The sequence below is a fragment of the Streptopelia decaocto genome, assembly GCF_964273445.1.
Source record: "Streptopelia decaocto genome assembly, chromosome: 1".
Lineage (NCBI taxonomy): Eukaryota > Metazoa > Chordata > Aves > Columbiformes > Columbidae > Streptopelia > Streptopelia decaocto.
The window spans coordinates 122,167,191-122,189,951 of NC_138663.1; the positions used below are offsets into that span (position 1 = coordinate 122,167,191).

A 22,761-nucleotide genomic window follows, 5' to 3' on the forward strand; every position below is an offset into this window, starting at 1 on the left:
ACAATCCTTCATGCTCACCTTAAGAGTACAGACAGCATCACCCGCCAAACACGTTGGGAGAGGCAGGAGGGTATTAGCTATTCCTTCAGAATGCTGTGAAACTAAAACTTGCTGTGCAATGCTCCTTTGCAGTTGCATGATGGTAGGGAAAGTTCGTGAGGTTCAAAACTGATTGAGAAGGAAGGAGCAGCATAGGGGTTTTGAACTCCCATTTATTTTCTTTGTTCCCTTGGGGCAGATGTGTGCATTTACCTGCCTGTTTTGCTCAGTAATGCTTTTTCTGAATAGTTTAAAATACCTCTGACTTTCCTGAGAGGAATTGCTTTGCCAGATGCCATGCTGACCTGTGCTTTGAAAATATGTGCAACTCATTCCCAGTAGTGACTCCACATTCCAGACTACACCTAGGAGCTCTTTGGCTGAGCAAAACCCCCGGTCATAGTTTAACCACAGCTAGCAATCAAAACCATGATAGCCGCTCATTCACTCCCCACCTCTCCCTGCTCCTAAGTACAGGAAATACTCGAAAGCAAAGGAAGAAACCGTGGACTGAGCTAAAAACCGTTTAATAAAGTAACAAAATACTACTACTAAATATAAAATTTTAAAAATATATAAAATAAGCGATTCAGCGGGGGAACTTTACGCTGCGGCCGGCCCTCGGCTCCTCAGAGCGGCAGAAGCACAATCCCGCCGCTCCCCCGGGCCGGCCGCGGAAACGAGGCGGCTGCTGCCGCTGCTTCCTGCCGGGGCGCGGCGCCGCCGCCACGGCCGCTTCCGGGGCGGCCTCTGCGGGGCGGGGGCAGTGGCAGCAGCATGGCGGTGAAGCGGCGCGGCGTGCCCGCGGCCGGCCCGCCGGCGGCCAAGCGAGCGTGCCGTGAGGAGGAGAAAGAGAAGAAGGAGGAGGAGTTCAACGGTGCCCGCTTCAAGGCGCTGCTGCGGGACCCCACCACCGCCGGGAAGGGTGAGGGGCCTGGGGGGTGCGGTGAGGTAAAGGCGTGCTCCGCGGGCGCGGCGCGGGCTGGAGCGGCTCCCCGGGGAGCCCGGGGAATGCGTGGGGATGATGATGATGATGATGATGATGATGATAGCTGTTGCTGTCCCGTTGGTATATGCTGCTCCTCTGGGCCCCGAGCCCGGGCAGGGGGCAGCTCGTAGCGTGTGAGACGTGAGGCGGTGGCTCTCGGGTGACACTCCGGCCTCGCAGGTCTAGAGACCTTCGTCTCCGTTGCGAAGACGCTGCCGTCGCCTGAGATATATGATGTCGTGGAGGGATACGTAAAAATTTCCATGGAGTGTGCTGAGATCTTCAAACTTCTGGACGGGGAGAGGAAACCTGAAAGTGAAGTAAGTCGGACGTGCTATACAGGGCGTTTCAAAAAGATTCACCCAATTTGGAATCGCTATATCTCCACAACCGCGAAACTGTGACAGTCTGTTCAACTAGTGGAGGGAACATAGAGCATTTGTAAAAAGGTTACTAAAGCTTGGTAGCTCATTAAACGGTTCATTAATTTTTGTGTAATTGTAACATGTTGGGTCCATCTTTCTGAAACACCCTGTAGTTTAATGACTGGCACCATGCATCGAGGCTGGGAGAGGAACCACTGAAGAAATGCTTTACAGCATAAATAACTGATAATTTGGGATGGGTTTTGCTACGTATGTTGTTTGTGTTTGTTTGTTTGTTTGTTAGTTTGTCTGTTTTCCTTGAAGACGCAGTGGCAGAAGCACTGATCAAGTGGGAAATAATGTCCTTTTCAGTGCAAGGATGTTTCTGGATTTAATGATACACGCAACTGGAAGTCCTGCCAAAATCAAGCTGTTAAAGGTTCTTTAGATATTATCAGAAGGCCATTTCAAAAGTAAGGAGGTCAACAGATGCAGTTAGGCAAACAGAAAAATAGTCCAGTGGAAGTAATTGTTTTTAGATAACTAGACACCTCCCTGATACATCTGTATTTCTAGGAAGCCACTGGTAAAGTTGATCTCACTTTTCTTATCTGAGCTGGATGCAGTTTTTCCTCATCAGAATATGATGAATGAACTAAAGAATTTAAAAATGCTTTTCACTGTGAATACTGTGGCATTATTAGCTTAAATCTGCTTATAACGTAAAATTGGACAGTGTTCTTTTCAACCTCCACTTGTCGGTCTTTGTGTTAAATGATCATTTTTGTCTGTGTTATGACAACTTGTGTCATGTTCAGTGACGTGCTTTCTTCAAGATCCCTTTACTACTAGAGACTAATACTTGTAATGAATACAGTCCCAGTGCTGTGTGGTCTCTGCACTCATCTAGGAGTTAACTGCAAGACTGGAGCAGCTCAGGTGGTTTTCTTGAACATGTTTCACAGAATCACAGAATCACAGAATCGACTGGGTTGGAAAACACCTCAGAGATCATCGAGTCCAACCCTTGGTCCAACTCTAGTCCGTTTACTAGATCATGTTTGAACATGTTTCATTATGCACTTGCTAGCAGTTGTGTCATAAAGCATCAGTTCATTAGCCTTAGCCTCCAGCTTGAAAATGGCCTTTGAGATCCATCAGCCTGTGCTGAGAATTGTTTGCACCCCCAAGAAGCTGTTGTGCACATGCAGACAAGTCATACATATAGGTCTCAATTCCCATTTGAGGAGGAACCCTTTTTGACATTCAGTTTATTTGTCCAGGCCTTTAGTCAGCATGTTGTCTTGGGCTTTCAGTGGAACTTGTCCTGTCATACTACTGAATTTCATGAGTTTAGCAACTGAAAAAAAAAAAAAAAATGAGGAGTTGACTTGCCTCCTGTGGTTCTCTGGTCTTTCATATAGTATCTGTATAGGGCCTTCCTTGAAAATTCACTCTCTAAGAACTAATCCGATAGAAAAGGAAGTGTTAATTTGGAAGGGAATTCAGAAGTTAACTTTGACTTCATATGTGGAAGCTTTCCTCTTGTGATGGGGTTACTCTTTTTTAAATGGTGTTTGTTACTGTTTGCTCCACTGATAATTTCAAGCTGTGCCTGCTGTTGGCAGATATTAACATATTCCTATGTCTTACAGATGATATTAATCTTTCAAGCATTAGAGGCCATTTTACTGAGGACAGCCAGTGACCTCTCCCATTTTTCTGTTGTGGGAATGAACATAGTCAAAAAGTTGATTCATTCCTACATGAGATTGGTCTATGCTGCTTTATATTCTGAAAATCACAGGTAAGTTTTCTTTGTACTGTTGCAGAGAATCTCTGTCAGTTGCTCTGAATTGATCCTGAGGAGCTGTCTGGGTCTTGCACATTTGTATAACATGTTGCAAAATTCAGCTTGACTTTTTGCCTAGTTATCCACCTTTATGTAGTGATACTGTTCCACATTTCATAAGATAATTGCACTTGGAAGTCTTTGCAAGGTGGAAGCTCTGATATGATACACAATCTAATGCTATATGATACTTTCCCGAGGCTGTTAGTTTTCGTTGGTTATGCCTGTCCTAGTGGGAGGTAAGGTGGATGGTATTTTGAGTCCTATTATTTTAATGCTACTTGGTTTGTGAAGTGAAATGTACTGCATGGAACAGGGAGGAGTGGGCTTTCTTGTAGTTGACAGTGTCTAAGCAATCTGTCTCATGATGGCAAAAAAGCTGCTCTTGAGTGAGTGCTTTATTTCACTGTATTTTTGGTAGTCAGATTTCCATTTCTATAATAGATTTTTTTGTTGTTCTTGTTTCCTCTGCAACATTTCCTATCTTTTAAATCTAAGGCCATTTTAGGCCTATTTAAGCACTCATGTGTTATCTGATCCAGTCTGCACAACAATTTCTCATGCCCTGTGGACAGGCTGAGAGAAGTTCCAAGTGCCAGAGAAATCTTAATACAAATCTGGAAGGAAGAGGAAGGGAGAGAAAAAAATAGAGACTGCGTAGCTTGTCTTTCGGTCTTTCGACAGGTCAGAATTTTGTGCTTTTCAGTTCATGGACACAACTGTGCTTCCAGCACCACTCAGTTGATCTTACTGCAACAAACGTTTTAACTGTACATAGAATCCCAAAGATGAGTGGATAGGTACATTGTAAAGTCAGTTTTGAAACTATGCAAGATCTGTACTTCATTACAGCTTTTGGAGAAATCCTTCTAGAACCTGCACAGAGGAGGCTGCAGATTTCTGATGGTATATGCTCTACTACTTCTGTGCTACCTCTTTGGTGTGCAAAGGGATTTTGTTGTGGTGTTATATCTAGATGGGATCTCTGCTTCAGTCATATGGCTTTCTTACGGATTGTCCATGAATGAAACATGATGGACAGATTCCAAACCCCATAGTGGTAGTGGCTGTTCACATGATGGAGATCTGCAGACTTGTAGCCAATGGTCCTGTCATCTTCTTGTTGAAATAAATGGCAAACTCCCATGAATTTAGGAGTTCTTAAATTTTGGCACTTTCTTCCTTTTATCCTACTTTATAAAGTGAATATCCAGCCTCTCATTACAGTGTAATTTTTGGGAAGATTATAAATAGGCTTTCCCTTCTTCCCTCTCCCCTCCTTCCCAGTTGCCATTATCCTGCCTAAAATAATGTGTTTTTTGTTGTTTTAACTTCCATTCTGTTTTCTCAGACAAATTTTCCTAGTGGTCAGTAAGCAAGAGTCAAAACTGAGTGTAGATCTTAGGATTTAGTTTATGACAGGGTCATGCTGCATACTTCAACCGAAGAAAACCTCTGTCATTCAGCTAAAACAAAAAAAATCAGTCTTAGTTTGACCTGTGCTGTGTATGTCCTTAACTTTAGCACCAGCTGTAACTCCTATGGACCTGCTTGTGGCAGTAAAGTAGAGAAACACTTGCAGGAGTGGGAACTCTGTGCAAGACATAAGCTTGTAGAAATAGGCAGTTCACAAAGAAAATCTAAGTGCTTTGTGAATAGCGGAATAATGTGTGTTTGGCCTAAATCTGCATTGTGATGGTCATTAAAGTGGTTCGTTACTTATTCAACTAAAGCTCCCATCAAGTGCAGCAAGAGCTTTGCTTGACCGGGGATGCTTTCCTAACAGCTATCTTGATTGCTCATGTTGGCACTGACTTAGAACTGCTTCATGCCTGAAGCTCCCAAAGGCTTGGGTGGGTGTTGGAGCTGGAATGGGATAATTTCTTTTACAGCAAAAAGGTATTTCTTTGAATTTTGATCTGTTGATTTGGTTGTTTGTGTAACTGTCATCCTGGAAATAACCTGCAGGTTTTCCTCTGCCTTTTGTTTTAGGATGAGCCGTGTGTGTCTTACCCTGTTGTCAGCAATGGTGGCTCAGGGGCCAGATACAGCGAGGGATGTGTATAGCCATTTTGATTTCAATAATAAGCTTCTGCCTGGATTATTGAAAAAAAGATGTAAGAAGGTAAATTAAGCTGCTGTGTGACATGCAATGCTACACCATGGTGCCATCAGTTTTCTTCTGCCAAGTATTTGAAACTAAACTGTTGTCAAAGTCTCTTTACTTTTTTTTTGGTCTACAAGAGCTTGCCTATTCTTTCTTGTCCTGTGTCAGGCTGAAATGCGTCTTGATTGTTTTTAATTGCCAGCAGAACTGATCTATGAGGTAAGAGCTTCCCATCCACTTATATAAGAAGTCCCCAGGGGATGTTTCTGAGTATTTGTGGTAGTGGGAGAGCTGGCCTGCACCCTCGAGGTATAGCCTGCTTTGTTTTCCATCCGATGCTGGTCTTTCTCATCTTGTCAGGGTGCAGAGCTCCTCAGGATAACCTTATTTTTACATCACCTTGTAGAATTTACTGCAGAATATCAAAGTGCCTTGTCTGGTTCTAATAAACTGTGATGAAATAGAAATGTGTAGTTTTTGTGGGCTACCCTTTTAATGTCTAAAATGGAGTGAAAGGAATCTTAAACTCCTGAAAACTATTCAGTGCTGTGTTTGGGAAGAGCTTATTTTTTTTTTCCAATGCGTTTGGTCCCACTGAAATAAATAGAGGTTCTGCAGTTGTAGAAATTGAGAGAGTACTTTGCCCAGTAGTAGTGCAGTCAGGGTAATTGCATTTGAAAATATAACCAGAAGCGTTAAACAGTCTCTTTGTGGAAATCCTTGAGGAGCATATGCGAGTGAGTACAAAGAGTCACTCCTCTTTTTCCAAAAGGAACTTTATTTCTTGTTTCCTCTCCATTTGCTAAAAATAATCAGGGCTGATCTGAACCAGTGTCTCAGGACAAAAATATTTATATTTCATTCCAAATATAACTGCATAATAAATCTGCTATTATTTTAAATGCTGATACATTGTTTCTAGTTTTTAAAGATGACTTGCAGAAAAAAAAAGTGTACATTTGTGTTGGGTTTGTGCCACCTGTGGTCAAAAATGAGGCTGTAAAAGGTGGCTTAGGGGACAAAGGGGTGTGTTTGGTTTTTTGCCTTCTATGTGATTGCTTTATATATAAAGCATTTAGGGAATGTCAGATTTCATGTTACTGACCTTACTGCAGAGGTTTAAGAGTACCTCCACCCCTTAAATGAAAATGTTTGGACCATAAGCTTATTAGATATGCAAGTAAGGTACAAGAAAAAAAAGTTTCTAGATTCAGATTGAAGATCATACTCTTGCTCAGCTTTCAGTGAAACTATTATGTCAAAACTGGCTATCAGAGGTGAATTTTTTAATACAAAAGTATCAGGCCCAGAGCTTACAGCAAAATCTCATTTCTTTCTCTTTATTTCTTCTTTCAACCCTTTCGTAAGTCACTTCTGTCTTATGTTTAACCTAGTCAGTATTTTCTTTCAGGCATTTTTACACATAGCTTAATTTTGCGCAATAAGTTTCAAAAGGTTATAAATCATGTTTATATCCTATGATCCTTTTCTAGCCAATGCTTTCATTACTTCCACTGTGCCTGAATTTGTAGTTTTATAACATATTAGCCCCTTTTTTAAGGGTAGGTTTGTGGTTTTTTGGCAGTCTTAGTCTCATGACCTGGGTAGCTGCATGAGCAGCTGTGATAGCTGAGGGATGTGTGTAATGCACTGCAGCTCCGTAATGGCAACAAGAGACAGGGGTCCTCAAGACTGGCACTGCTCTGGAAGCCTGTGCAATAAGGAATTGCAGCAGCGCTACTGTCATTGCCATTCTTGAGTGCTTTTGTGAATTCACCAGTGTACCAAGTGGTGCGGAAGTGAGGATGTTCAGTGATGTGTGTACAAGGGTTTGGCATGAAACTACTGTTAAAGTGTTGTTTTATTTACAGCCCGTCTCATATGTTGAGAATTGAAAAATAGGTAAACTAGGACACCTGCCTTTTTGATGTTAACTTTAACAGACTGTGGTCTGCTTAATGCAAGAAGTTTTTCAGATGAATATACTGTGGATGTATTGTATAGAAAAATGTGTATGGCTATATGCAACATGTTTATAGAAGTTGTTTAATTTACCTTTTTGTAGTACTTACAATGAAAATGAATTGTTGCAGTATTAATTTTGCAGTTGTGTACAATCAGTATGCTAACAGTGCCTTTTGTTTTTTTTAGGGGAGACCTGATGTCCGTATGGCCTATATTCAGTTTGCTCTCTCGTTTTTAATTGCTGGTGACAATGCAGTCTTGACACAGGTGCTGGAACTAAAAGGTACAGCACAATTGCTTGTGGTTTTTTGTTTGTGTTTTTTTTTTGTTGTTGTTTTTTTTTTTTTTTGGCAGGGTCTTTTATAGGTGGTAATAAATATGAGCTAATTCAAAATATGAAGCACTTAAACTGTACTAATAAGATACAAAATACATATTTTTAATCTTAGTCCCCGAAAAGCTTTAAACTTCTTCAGTATTCTAATGAGTGCCTTTTCTGCTTGAGAATAATGTTTGCCATCTTCAAAAACTCTGCAAAAATAGGAAGCCCTTGGTGACACGCGTAAAAAAGGTAGTATAACTTTGAGGCCATAGATTCAATAAGCAGAAAAAAAACTTCATGGCCTTCAGCCTTGCTCATAACACAGTAGTAGTGGATATGTTGCATTAAAAATATTTTGTAAAGTGTTAAAGACTGCATACCTTTTTATCCTCATGCGGGACAACTGTTGCATACTGCATTAGACTGATTTTTATCAAAGATTCAGGAGACTGGTATAATGTCCTTTGCATCGTTTATGGAGGTATCTCATGGGAGTGCAGTTCAGGAGTGTGTTACACCCATGTCTCTTTGAGAGGGGGTCAAACAGGATCCAGAAAGTTGAATCTTACAGACACTTGATTAATATTTGATCCCTTATGGGCTGAAGATAATGTAACACTTCTGTTGACTTTGATGGTTTGCAGTCTATTGCTGATGTTCCTCAAGTTGTGAATTATGACTCTTGGTAAAGCTATGAAAGAATTCAGAAAGGATCTAGAAATGCTCTAAAAAATAGAAGTCATTAGCTGGCAGCATTTAATTTCTTCTAGGATGAGGGAATGAGAACCAGCCATAATGATCTACTTCTGTTGTTCATGCTGCCCTGGGGCTGCTGGTTTCCTTTAATTGCTCACAGTTGTTCAGGTCTTTCAGAATGGGGAATGGCAGTGCACACATAGATCCAGTCAGCACAGCTGGGTTGCATTCCCCTGTGAGATACTGAAGTTCTCTGTAAACTGAAGTTTTCTGACTTTGGGATGCACAGGTGAGCCAAAAGATGAGGCATGTGGTTGAAGATTTGAGAACCACTCAGTGAAACAACTGTGACTCCTTCAATGGAAAGGATAGGCATTTCCTCAAGTTTCAATAGTGCACAGCACTCTGGGGCCCAGAATACGTTTGAAGTTGACAGATGCTGTTGCAATAAGTGTTAATAACCAAGCTGACAAATTAGCTAGTTACTATAAGGTAGGTTTGCCAGCATTCCTTGTTCATCACTTTAGTTACAGACACATTATCCTCCTGAACCCTGATTGCAGCCTTTTGGTTCATCCTTAAATATAACAGCACGGTAAATATGACACTGAAGAGAAATGGATATGAATTCCCTGAAGCATTTTAGTATGAAAATAGCTTTCACGTTTTAACATTTGAAATGTCTTCTTAGATTTCATTCCAGATATTCTTCGCTCTGAAATAAAGGAAGACAAGGTTTCCACTGTCAATCTTCTACTTTCCACACTGAAAACTAAGGTATGATATGCCCTTGAAACTGCATTGTCTCTTGTTTTCTGTTTTATTTGCTACTGGAAACAGTTTTGCAGTAATTTCTCATAAAATGTATCGCTCTTTAGGATGTTGGTACTGTGCTGCTGCAAGTTTTTCAGTGTGTCCGTTACTGCCAGTATTCATTCAAGGTTGATAGCTTGGCTGTATTACTGTTCAGGAGAGAGGCTTGTTACGCTTTTCCAATGCCCTCCTTTAAAGGAAGTCATTGCATAGCTTGTACTTGGACCCTAATTTCAGCTCATCTTTAGCATGTGGTGTCCAGCAGATTCTGATTGTTTCGTGGGTTGTGACTGCATCAGTGCCAAGCCTGAAGGTCAAAAGAACTGGAGTCTTTTTGGTGCTTCCAGTGGCAGTAAGATTTGATCCTTCAATTAATGTGTCTCATGCTGAAATGGGGAGGTCAGCTAGATTTGGCTAAGTTTGTTAGCTCTGAACTAGGTAATGACACGCAGTACCCTCTTTCCAGGAGAAAAAGGATTGTGTGTGTTTTTAGCATGGAGACTGTGGCATGAAATGGGTTTCTAGGAGCTGTCTGGTTGTAGCTGAAGGGTGTGCGGTACTGTTCCCCAACCAGCCCTGGCAGAGCTCTGTTGGGGCCACATCCTGTGGCCCTGGATAGCTGGTTTTTGGACTTGCTTCCTGCTAGGATGGCAAGGTTTCTGCTGCAGGAGATAAATTCAGTCAAAGTTACTTCTTGGTGGGGTAGAGGAAAAGGGAAGTCTTATCATAAAATTGTCTTGCCAAAATCAGAAGTTTTTGTGAAAAAGAAAGGGTACCTTCCACCTGCTATCCAAAAGTACCATGGGAGAGGTAAGTGTGCTCCTCTTTGAAGTTGTTCTTTCTGATTCTTTGATAGCAGACAGAAATAACCTTGTGATATAGCACAGTTGAGACAGAAAACTTGAGAGCAGGAATTGCTGAAGGATGTGTGAGTTGGTTTAGTCTTGACTGCGTTTCCCATGCTCTGTTGTCCCTTAGGTTCTGAGCATGGCAGTGCCTCTTTCACTGTGATGCACCAGCTTATTGCTGCTGTTGGTACAGTAGCTGCACCAGAGATTTATTTATATATATATATATATATATATATATATTTAAATGCTTTTAGTTTCAGTATCTATGATTTTTTAAATTTCTGTTTTGAAATAGTGTTGCAATGTTGCACAAGCTGTTGTATGACCAATTGAGGAAAGGAAGAAAAAATAGTTTCAAATTTAGAGTGTAACCATAAGAGCCTGTCTCAGACTCACATTTTCCACAAGTGACAGTTTAAAGCCAAAAATATTATTTCATTTTTCTATTGCAATAACCTTGGAAGAAGGAGAAAAAAGCTAACATTTAAATGTAAAATAAACCTCCCTGAAACTTTGTTTTCTAAATTAAGCTTTTCCCATGTGGGAATCATACATCATGTCATGTTATGTTATTGGCGAAAGCTAACACACTGCATGACTCCTTTAGTTTAGCAAGGAAGATGAGATTTAAAAAAACAAGGACTGGATAAAACAGTAGGAGAACTTCTAAGAACTTCCTCCACTGTGTTTTCCCTTTCACTCAAACTTTACTTGTAGCAGGTCCTACCATCTGAACTGGTAGGTTTCCATTATCCTAGTCTGTGGCTGTCTAAATACATTCTGTGCTCTCTAGTTGAACTTGCAAGTCTGTCCCGCTCAGCATGTGGAGTCCTATGGCTTCATCCATATCAGGGTGTGAGCGGGAGCATCTGAAAGAAGTGCTAACAGGACAGGCAGAACCTTCTTTCACTGTAGTGAGGAGAGCGAGCTGTGTCTGTACTGGAAGAATGAAGTGCATTGCTAATTTGCTGTTATTTTGTGATAACTTGCAATTAATACTTGTTTGGGTTTTTTTCTCATTGTTTTCAGGTCGTTCAAAATAAAAATATCACCAAAACCCAGAAAGTGCGCTTTTTTACTGCAGATGTGTTGATTCACATTTCTTCACTTTACCGGTGGAATGGGATTACTGATGTCAGCCCTGGGGATTTAAAGGTCTGGTAACTTATTTCTTTGTACCTCCTAGTCCTTGTCCTGCATTTCCCCCCCATGCCCCTCTTGCAGCCCACAGGCTTTGAAATAGCTCCCAGTTGCTCCAACCTTGAGATACTCAAGAAGAGGGATCTACTGAAGCTACTTGAAAAGAAATCTTGATTTTCTGCTGCTTCTCACTGCTTGAGGAGGAGTGTTTATTTCCCCTCTCTCATGACCAGAACTGCAGTGCAGATCTGTTAGCCAGGGAGAAATGGGGCTTTCGGGTGAGAGTGCTGTATTCATTCCACAGCCCGAACAAACATTTCTCTCCATAGGAGAATATATCAGGAGCAATGTTCTTGCCACATACCTCGTTCCCATCCTACACACTGATCTGACACGAGACTGCTGTGGTTTAACACGAGCTAGCAATATAGCCACAATAGCCGCTCGCTCACTCCAACCCCACCCCCCAAATAGAGAAGAGAATGGAAAGGGAGAAACCTGGATTGAGATAAACAAAGTTTAATTAAGTAACAAAATACTAATACGCTACTACTACATATATATCTATATATAATAGAATATAAAATAAATATACTCAATGCAATTCCTCACAAACTCCATCTGCATCAAGCAGCCAGTTCTAGGAAACAGCACCTGGTCCCGAGCAGCTGGTCTTAGAGAGAGGAGAGAGAAAAAAGGCAGAAAGGCCCAGAGGCAAAGGCCCAGAACAGCAAGATGGCAACAGGCCAAACTAATGAAAGTCCCAAACTGAACTCCCCCGAACAGTTTTCTGTCACAGCTCCAACAAAGAGACAGTCAAAGCAGAAGATCCTGACTCTCCTCAAATATGAAGCAAGACACTGATGGGATGGAATACTCTTATTGATCAGTCTGGATGTCAGTCAGGCTCTGCCCCATCTATACCCCCCTTCCTCACTGTCTCACACCTGTGGGGAGAGCGCTCAGAATGTTCTTGGCTCCCAGACAAGAGCAATTAAAAACATTAACTCTGTGCTGGGGTGTTATCTCTTGTTCTCAAGCTAAATTCAAACAACAACTGTGCTAGCTGTGAAAAAGAAAGGTTTCTAACTGCATAAAGGAAAATTAATTCATTTTCGGTCAAACCAGCACAGAGAGCTGAGCTCCTGAGATAGCTGCCAGCCTTTTCAGTTTGCACTGTTTGAGAGGCTGGCAGGATTTCTGAGGGTTGAGCCATTATTGATGCTACTGGTCCATGAAATCACATTCCTAAAGTCATAAATGAGACAAGGATCAGGGCCACAGCTGGTGGGTTAGTACTGCAGGTATTTTGTCATCTCATAAACAGGTTACATTTTCACTTTTTTGCTTTTCTTGATCTCGTAATCTCTCTTTTTTCCTCCTTTTCACTATGGGAATATCTAAGGCATGACTGTAAGCCCAGTGCAAAGCAGTAAAAAGGCTTCTGTGTTTCCAGTGGGTTTGGGCTGCAAATTTTCACCTTTGTGTTGATTAACCCTTGGTCTTTAGAAGCCCAACCATTCTTCAAAACTTCGAACACTGAACAACTGCCTTCTTCTACTGGATGTTTATGCCTATGGAATTCCAATCCTGATATATTGTAAACACTCTCTGGAGGAGTGCTGTTTCTAGTAGGTGTCTGCATGGAGCAATGCAAATCTTATTCATAAACCTGCATTTCAGTTTTGAGTAATTTTAATTTCTTAAAATTTCATGCAGTCCTTGTGAGTCATATGGTTTGCAGTTGTCAAGAGACTTCTCATGTGTAGAGGTCTTTAGTTGTGCTGGAGGTAAAGTGTCGATGGAATCTGGGTTCACTTTTTTTTTTCAATTTTTTACTTGACGTAGATATTTCGTCACTTCTTCCATTTTTGTATGGTGACTGTAATGGCATTGATGCCTCACCTCCCTTCCCTGAAGTGTTGGCGTATTCGGTGCATTGTTAGCTCTCCGTCTTTCTTGCCCTGTTAGTAAAGTTGTTCCGTCTTCTACCGAATTGTCCCCAAAAACATACACATGCTTGTTTCACGTGCTTTGTGCTGATTTTTGGTCTTTCTGAACTTCCTCATAGTGGACTTGGCCTGTACAGTTGAAAGTTGTTTATTTCAGATTAAATATTAGATCATTGACTTCAAAGTCCCAGGATGGCCTTGCCCAATTTATCTAAGTTTTGTATCACTACTTTAGCTTGACTTTTCTCTATCTTCTTCTGTCTGGCTTCTTAGCAAAAAGCCCTAAGTCAGTAATGCCCTGCAGATAATACATACGTTCCTAAATTCGGTAGGTTACTTTCCTTGAAACAAAAAATATTGCGATATCTAATGTATTTAATACAGAAATTGAAATTTGCCATGTTAATCTGAACAAAAGTCAAACTATATAAAAGGAGCTTCATAAAAACAATAGTGAAATTGGTGTAATCTTTTCTTCTGTGACAGCCTTTTTAACTCCTTTTTTGGTTTTTATAGGTGACCCAAGGTTCTGAAGAGGTGGGAAAGATGATGATACGGGAGCTTGTCCATAATTTCTTAATGGACCTCTGCTGCTCTCTGAAACATGGCATAACTTTCTATGATCCAAGTCTTGGAACTTCTGGCAAGTAAGTCACTAGACAGCTGAGATTGTGTGTGTGCTCTCTGCTAGGAACAAGGGAGACCTTGCTAGTTAACTTGTCTGCACTTCTAGGCCTTTGCCAGTAACTTCACTGAACTTTACTTTCTCTTTCCTCTGTGGCAGAAGAAATAAACACATTGGGTTGTTTTGGTTTTATCTTTTCAAGATCAAGCTATGAGATCTCCTTATACCTCTGCGTACTAGAGAGCACCCTACCCTGTTCATAGGGGCTTAGGCAGCAGTCGTGTTTCTCTGAGACATCTCTGTGAATAACTAGATGAGGTCTCTTATTGTAAGGTGTGATTTTGCACCATAGATTTTTTTTGTTTTGAGGTGAAAATAAAGCATCAGAGCTGCAGTGTAAACCAGGCGGTAGTAGAATATCTAGTCTAATTTACGTTTCGTAGAACCAGATGTGGTTTATCCCAGATTTTGACAAAATGTCAACATTTATTTCAGTAGTGTTAGAATTTGACCTGCAACACTTACCCGGAAGCACCTATTTGCCCTACTGTTTTCATCGCCTAACTAGTTAAAATATGTGTTCACTGCGATTATAATAGATAGAGAAAATAATTGAGACTCTTATAAATCCATGGAGGAGTTCTCACATTAGGTGGACAAAGAAGGTACTAGATTGTAGTAGTGGGTACTAACACTGAGTGGTGCTAGAGCAGGTTGTCTCTTGCTTTGAGCAAAATTTTAGCTGGTATTCGTCTGGTATCTGCAATATTCTCATTTGCTTAGGGACATGCAGAAGTAAACTTAAAAAAGAGGACTGAAAGACCACAGAAAATGTTTGCAAATTTAATATTGTTTCAATTCTACATTTTTAGCTTTGTGAAGTTTGGTTAGAATATTTCTAAAACATTGTTGGTTTAATTAAAAGTAATTACTCTTTGTTATGCAGAAAACCTGGAAGTAAATTCAGTTCTTACTTTTCTGAGTATAAACTCAGAAATTATGCCAGTGATGTGAGAAGTCTTGCCTTGAATTTACCCCAGCAACAGTTAGAAGAGTTGCAGAGTTAGCATTGCATGTAAAGTATCGAAATAGGGATTTCTTTTTAAAAAGTTTTTTTTTTTGTCTTCACTAGGGGAGGAAATATGGTGCTTCTGCGCTTTCTGCTTGGTTTAAAAACTGCAACAGAAGATGAAATGGTTGCTGATCTCATGGTGAATATTCTTAAAGTATGCCCAGATTTATTGAATAGATACTTTAAGGAGACCCACTATTCCTTTGTTCCTAGACTGAAGTCAGCTTGGATGGACAATATAAAGTTACTCAAAAAGGTAAGAGTATGAATGATGCACAACACCTCTCCAGTAGTGCAGAATTACACAAAATTGTAGTAGGAAAGATGGTAAAGTCAAACGTTCCTGACCTACAGAAAAGTTATCAAGCAAAGGAACTTGGTAGTAGATTGGAAAGCCTGCCTTTGCTTTTATTACAGACAGATATTATAATGCCAGTGTTTTGTAAAATTTGTTACAATTTGGGTACTGTGCAGTACAGAGCCTGGCCAGCCTGTGGTGTGGCTGTGTTAGGTGTAAACTAACTCCGAATTCATGTTCTTAGCTGAGGTCTTCCTGGTGACAATGGACAAAATTTCACTGATTTCAGAGGAACTAAGCTGAGGATCAGGGAGTGGTGGTTTTTTTGTTTCAGAAGCAGCTGTTCTGTATCAGAGAAAATTCATGTCTGAAGATGTGTTCACAGCTGTAAAGGCACAGTGCTTTAGAATTTATTGAAATCACTAAAAAAGCAAACAGGCACAATATTTCACAAATAATGATTTTAAACAAACCAGTTCAGCCCTGGGGAAATTAGGTGACTGAGGTTTAAGTGAGCTAAACAGGAAGGACTTAATGGTTCTGAAATAACACCATCAGTTACTGTAGGTATGTTAGGAAGGGACCAGCAGGATGCTGCTAAACGTCGAAAACGGTAAATGGAAGGGATGAAAATGGTATCCTGTTTTCTGTGGGTCCTGAGGAAAGCAAGCCATGGCTTAGAGCCACAGCTGCTTTAAAAAGTGTAGACGTAGAGTTAGAAGGGCATTTGGTAAAAAGCCATGCTCGGAGCAGACGACTCTGTAAACATTTAACTAAACCAGGAAGGAAGGAATTGGCATAAGAAGCGGTGGGAAACATCACGTTGATGGTACATGTTTTGAGATGCAGCAATGTAGAAGCTCAGCTAGAAAAACCTTTTGTCCTTTCTGAGTGTTCCTCTTTGCTTTAGCTTAAAATGGGCAAGTAGGATTTGCAGTCTGTTGAAAAAGAGTGGCCTTTAGCAGTGGTGCAGGTCACATACAGATGTTCCAGTTAGTTGAATAGGAGTCTGGGGGATGCTCTGTAGCATGTCTGCATAAAACTTGATATTTAATGCAGTCGTTACTTTAGACAAGTCAAAGCCCTTCTGTGAAATGCTCCCTAGATTGAGCTGTTATCTCCGAGGCTGTTGGAGATAGATTAAATTGTTATTTTTGTTTCAGATCTATGAGGCTCAACCAGAGATTTCCAATTCTTTTAAGACTTCAGAGTTTATTCCTCTTCCCAAGTTGCTTTCCATGGTGATGGTAACAACAGTCCCTGCAGTGTGCAATAAAATAATGTTCACCCAAGGACTAAATGTAAGAGCGGTCTATAGTATTTCAGCAGATTTTTCTGCCCTCGGTAATACTGTTTAAATGTGTGTTCGTCCAATAAGTTTCTTAATTTGGTTGATTACATACGTTTTATAGTGTCTGTCCCAGGATAAAGCTGGTTTGGGGAAGCACTGGGAAATGGATTAAAACCCAATGCCACTGCTTCCAAGAGCCATTCACAAGCACCAGCTCTGCCAGTGCTCACTAGTGATTTAGGCTGGGAATCTGAAAACCTACAGATTCTTTCCTGCAAGCCAAGGTTTAGGAAATAATTAATTCATTAACGAATTTTAACATATATTCAGAGTACAGATTATGTGCAAGGCATAAGAGGAAGTGATGAAACGTCACCAATTTAACTTCCTTCTTTTAGTTACCCAGCACAGTAGTGAAGCACAGCGTACTGTCGCTTGTATCAATGGTTCTGAGAAGAGCCTTGAAGAATATAGAGTACTGTTTGAATGAAGAAACTTGGCAGAAGTCAGAAATATACACGCTGTCGATGATGCAGGAATTCGTCCAGCTGTACAGAGAAGCCGTCAGCAAGGTACAAAATAAAGGGAAAATTGGGGTATAACGTGAGTAATTTTGCAGCAGATAACTACTCCTCTGAACTTTTTCCTCAAGTGGTTATGGCCTGGGAGCCCAGAGATAGCCTTCCCCTCCCCCTGCCCAAAGATACTATGGGTTAAAAGGTGTTAATAACTAGTGTGGTAGTAGTCTACATTTCCTAACAAAGCTGGATGATGGAAATGCAAATAAAATTTTGTTGTGAGACAAATTTGTTATATTGGCAGCTATTGTGCTGCAAATGATTTCCAAGAGCAGGCTCTCTCAAGAGCAAATTCTCTCTCCAAGAGCAAATTCTCCTCCTGGTTCAGGGAAGTTGTAGCCAGCAGAGTTCATTCCGAGTAAGAAGTTACAAGACAGTGTAGCACTTGGATTGAAAATATACCATGAGGATGAAGAACTAAACTGTAATTTTTTTACAGGAAACTTTTTCAATAAAGTGTTATTTCCAGTATTTATGTTTTACAGAAGTGAAAGTACAGTAGTTGATTTGAGATCTTTTTCTGATGGCATTTAAGATCAGTTCCAACCTTTGTCAAGAGCAGCAAATCCTTGTATTGGTTGTGAATATTTTTATCACAAGAGCTTTGTCTCACACAGGAGAGCTATTGCAATTAACTGTTTTTGCTTCTAGCTTTTACCAGACATGAACAATATAGTGGCTGTCTGGCAGTCCCTTCTGAAGCAAGGGAGAGAGCACCATGGTGGCCAAGAGGAGAAAAGAGAGAGCAATATCTCCACTGTGAAGGCAATGACTGACACAGCAGAAGCTGCTGAACAGCATGGTAGGCAAAGCAGGTGGAGTTACCCCTTCCAACATATGTGTGAACGGGTGTTGTGAAATCCTTATCCTATGTAAGGTAGTTAGCTTCATCAGAGTCCAGAAGTCACTAGTACATTTACTGTTCATCTTTGTTTTGTTCAGTTCTTTGAGCACTTTAATTCTGACCAGTATCAGAATTGCCTAAGAACACAGTTTGACGAATAGGTTGCCATTGCTACTAGGAGGTTAAGCAGTTTGCCTTTCTGCTGTCACAGAATCACAAATGGTTGAGGCTGGAAGGTACCTCTGAAGGTCATCTTGTCCAGCCCCCCTCCCCAAACCTGGTTGCCCAGGACCATGTCCAGGTGGCTTTTGGATATCTCCAAGGATGGAGGCTCCAACCTCTCTGGGCAGCCTGTGGCAGTGCTTGGCCACCCTCATCGTGAGAAAGTGTTTCCTGATGTTTGGAGGAAACCTCCTGTGTTTTACTTCATGCCCATTGCCTCTAGTCGCTGGGAACCACTGAGAAGAGCCTGGCTCTGTCCTCTTTTCATCCTCCTTTCAGGTGTTTATACACATTGATAAGATCCCCCTGAGTCTTCTCCAGGCTGAACAGTCCCAGCTCTCCCTGCCTTCCTTCATAAGAGATAAGCTCCTGTCCCTTCATCACCTTCATGGCTGTTTGTTGGACTCTCTCCAGTTATGTCCATGTCTCTTTTGTACTGGGGAGCCGAGAACTGACACAGCACTCCAGCTGTGGCCTCAGCAGTGCTGAGCAGAGGGGCAGGATCACCTCCCTCACCTGCTGGCAATGCTTTGCCTAATGCGGCCTGGGGCACCAGTAGCCTTCTCTGTGGTAAGGGCACATCACTGGCTCATGTTCAACCTGGTGTCCAGCAGGACCTCCAGATCCTTTTCTGCCAAGCTGCTTTCCAGCTCCGTAGCCCCCAGTGTGTAGTGGTGCATGGCGTTTCTCCGGTGGAGGACTCTGCAGTTCCCTTTGTTGAATGTAACCTTCCTGTCCTTGACCCTTTTATGATTGTAGGAGTATTTTTCAGCCACATGATAAAACATGCAGGGAGTGTGATATGTCTAAAAAAATAATTTTTGGAGGGATTTTAGTTTGGCCAACATATTTTATCATGAGCTTATTTTTTTTGAAGCAGTTACTGTGGCTGCACAAATGCTTGTGTTGCGGTAGCACAGAAGTAGAAGCATGCAAGTGTTGGAAGAGGGAGAGAGTGTGGGAGTGAAGGCTTCAGTTTTCCTCTCTCAAAACCAGTGTCACTCCTGAAGGACTTACTTTCTTGGTCCCATTGCAGAGAACTGCAAGTTTTAGTACTCTCTGTAGCTTGGCTAGCAGCCTGCAATGTTTTACTTTACAGACTAAAGATTAATCTACAGCCAGTTTCATGCCCTTCATAGGACATATTCCACAGTGAGACTTCCTGGAGCAGAGTTTTTCAGTGTGTGTCCTTACACGTGTGGCTTTGGGCAGCAAAATAGTTGTCAATGCTCACACTTCAAGACTCTCTATTTGGAGGGTGCCTGCTGAAACCAATGGGGTAGCAAATCTCTGCTGTAGCTGTATTTTTCTGCACATTAGGGTGATAAGACTGTATCACTTTCTCTCAGCTCACCTTTTACAGCTTTATTTGCACTCTGGCCACTAGAGAATTCTTTTTTAATGGGAGTTGAGACTCAGGCAAACAAAGTTTATGCATGGCATCCAGCCAGTTCTTCATAGCTCCCTGAGGGAGATCCAGTTAACAGGGAAAAAGTAGGTGCTAAAAAAAAGTTTTGGCTGCCCTTCACTTATTTTCCTTCCTTTCATTAGTGACTGGATAACAAGTAGCTTTTTTGTGTCTTCATGTTATAAACTAAAACAATATTTAGCTGCTCAAATAGTTTTTCTTAAGAAGTAGATGGCTGCGTTAGCTGTAGTTGGTGTTTCTCCCATACAGATATTTGTTGTCTTCCTCTTGCTAAGAGGTCACATGAAGAAAGTATTATTCTGAAAGAGGGAAGAGAAAGAAAGAAATCTTTAACTGAAGTAATAAATTAGCGTACTGTTTCATACAGTTCCACAGTCCAGCCTACCGGGCATTAGGTAAAAATAGTGTCCCTGGAAACCAGCAGTGTGACCATATCCTTTTTTTTCACTTTTTTCTGTTGTTCAGCCTTAAACTGGGCAGCAGTGGGACTGATTGGATTCTTCTAGTGAGTGTTAAAATGCTGAGGTTGTCTTTTATAGGTGTGAACACTTTAGAATCAAGTTAGAAATGGCAACTGCCAATTTAAGTGCTGAACAAGCTGATTTAGTGTTAAAAGTTTTCACACCATAATGCTGGGGAATTAAACTGGAGATTCCATGGGTTTTATGTTTCTTCTTGTTAGTGGGGAAGATAACTGATCATTTCATAGTCAAATCTATTGGAAATGTAGTCAGTAATTCTCATGTTTGATACTGTAGGTGCTACACTGTGCTCTCTTGGTATGAAGGAAGGAGAAACTAATTAAGTTAACACTTTGTTTAGGTTCAGATGATGCTGAGACACTATTTCTGAAAGCTGCGCTACTTCAGGTCATATGCCTTTATCAGAAGGTTGTGCCCCACTTGGTAGCACGGAGCAACTTTGATTTTAGCAAGCTGCTAAAAGGTATGTGATGGGTATTTCTGTTACCTTCATTGCTTTCTCTGGCTATTTACAAAGTCCACAGCAGAAGGGAATGTTTGCTCTTCTGTGTGGATAAAGAACTGTTTTCTAAAAGTAACTCATTTAAGTTTCTTCATTGTCTTGGCATTTATTGTTGCTATTTGTGCAGTGCCCTGGCAGTCTGCCCTCTTAAATTCCTTAGCTGCTTCGCTACACTTGATTGTTGTAAGTGCTACAGTCTTCCTCTTTGTGTGTCGTATTCTTGCAAAATTTGGTCTTTATGGGGTTTTAATGCTAATGTTTCTGAGGAAGATTTATGTCCAACTCTTAATAAGATTTGGGGGTGTAATAAGTGTTGACTTATGTCAACAGTCCAACATAAGTAAGTTATTTCCAAACTTATTAGCTGAAGTGATACAAATTTTTTTAAAAGGACAGTTCACAGGAAGTTTGGGGGAGAGAGAAGGACATACCAGTTCACCAGTCACCTCTGGAAAATTGTTTAACATTCAAGTATTTTTTCTGTTTGCTTTCTTTTGAATTATTTTATCATAGTTTGTCGATATGTATGGAGAAGAACAGTATTCCGTATGGTATTATCTCTTGTGGAAAATTTATGAAGAAGCACTTTGGCAATATTGTTGCATTTTTGTCTCTGATGTCATATTCACGGAGGGTATTTCATACAGCAAAAAGAAGTAGACGTAGATGTTCTGTACCTGCAAGGATGATGAGCCACAAATTATGGACTGTGGGCAAGATCCTCCAGTACTGTTTGTGGTACAATAAATGCATCCATTTAAAATTGAGGCTGGAGGAGAAAGCAAAATGTTTGGGCATCATTGCTGTCTGTGGGCCACCAGAGCTTATAGGCTACCAAGCTAGAGAATCTATCTGTGTTTTAGTGATTTAGGCAGGTCTGGGATGTGTAGGGAGGGGGGGGTCATGTAAATGCCTCAGTTAAAGTCTGTCAGGTGAAAAAGTCATAGAATCATAGAATTGTTTAGGTTGGAGAACTTTAAGATCATTGAGTCCAAACGAAAACCTAACACTACCAAGTTCACCACTTAACCATGTCCCTAAGAACCTCATCTACATGTCTCAAGTGCCTCCAGGGATGGCAACTCAACCACGTCCCTGGGCAGCCTGTTCCAGTGCTTCACAACCCTTCTGTGAAGAAATTTTTCCTAATATCCAATCTAAACCTCCCCTGGCACAACTTGAGGCCATTTCCTCTTGTCCTGTCACTTGCTACTTGGGAGAGGAGACCAACACCCTCCATGTTACAACCTCCTTTCAGGTAGTTGTAGAGAGCGATAAGGTCTCCCCTCAGCCTCCTTTTTTCCAGGCTAAACAGCCCCAGTTCCCTTAGCTGCTCCTCATCAGACTTGTGCTCCAGACCCCTCACCAGCTTCGTTGCCCTTCTCTGAACTTGCTCCAGCACCTCAATGTCTTTCTTGTAGTGAGGGGCCCAAAACTGAACATAGGATTTGAGGTGGGGCCTCACCAGTGCTGCATACAGGGGGATGATCACTGCCCTGGTCCTGCTGGCCACACTATTCTTGATACAAGCCAGGATGCTGTTGGCGTTTTTGGCCACCTGGGCACACTGCTGGCACCCCAAGGTCCTTTTCCAGCCACTCTTCCCCGAGCTTGTAGCGCTGCCTGGGTTTGTTATGACCCAAGTGCAGAACCTGGCACTTGCCCTTGTTAAACCTCATACAACTGGCCTCAGCCCAACGATCCACCTGGTCCAGATCCCTCTGTATGGCCTTCCTGCCCTCCAGCAGATCAACATTCCCACCAAATTTTATGTCATCTGCAAACTTACTAAGAGTGCGGTTAATCCCCTCATCCAGTTCGTTGATAAAGAGATGAAACAGAACTGGCCCCAACACTGAGCCCTGGGAACACCACCTGTGCCCAGCCGCCAACTGGATTTGACTCCATTCACCACAACTCTTTGGGCCTGGCCCTCCAGCCAGTTCTTTATTCATCGCAGAATATACCCATCCAGGCCATGAGCTGCCAGCTTCTCCAGGAGAATGCTGTGGGATACAGTGTCAAAGGCTTTGCTGAAGTCTAGGTAAACAACATCCACAGCCTTTCCATCACCACTAAGCGGGTCACCTTGTCATAGAAGGAGATCAGGTTGATCAAACAGGGCCTACCTTTCATAAACCCATGTTGACTGGGCCTGATCACCTGGTTCTCCGGTACATGCTGCGTGATGTCACTCAGGATGATCTGCTCCATGACCTTCCCTGGCACCGAGGTCAGACTGATAGGCCTGTAGTTCCCTGGATCCTCCTTCCAGCCCTTCTTGTAGATGGGCATCATATTTGCTAATTTAAAAAAGAGGCTTTAAAC

The 22,761-nt window shown here is 41.6% G+C and overlaps 1 protein-coding gene across 3 annotated transcripts in view; it reads left to right on the plus strand.

The window, feature by feature from the left end:
- Positions 1-803: 803 nt before the first annotated feature.
- Positions 804-22,761, plus strand: part of URB1 (URB1 ribosome biogenesis homolog) — a 56,727-nt gene continuing 34,769 nt past the window's right edge. Inside the window, exons 1-13 of one of the 3 annotated variants that reach the window (XM_082055021.1) lie at positions 804-964; positions 1,208-1,347; positions 3,048-3,199; positions 5,237-5,369; positions 7,503-7,599; positions 9,026-9,111; positions 11,028-11,153; positions 13,607-13,737; positions 14,848-15,043; positions 16,249-16,386; positions 16,775-16,948; positions 17,606-17,756; positions 20,272-20,394. In XM_082055021.1, coding sequence (XP_081911147.1) covers positions 817-964; positions 1,208-1,347; positions 3,048-3,199; positions 5,237-5,369; positions 7,503-7,599; positions 9,026-9,111; positions 11,028-11,153; positions 13,607-13,737; positions 14,848-15,043; positions 16,249-16,386; positions 16,775-16,948; positions 17,606-17,756; positions 20,272-20,394 — 1,795 coding nt within the window. In that variant the 5' untranslated portion in view covers positions 804-816. Of the gene's footprint in view, positions 965-1,207; positions 1,348-3,047; positions 3,200-5,236; positions 5,370-7,502; positions 7,600-9,025; positions 9,112-11,027; positions 11,154-13,606; positions 13,738-14,847; positions 15,044-16,248; positions 16,387-16,774; positions 16,949-17,605; positions 17,757-20,271; positions 20,395-22,761 lie in introns of those variants that run through there. The other 2 variants (XM_082055022.1, XM_082055023.1) reach the window with 2 other exon arrangements.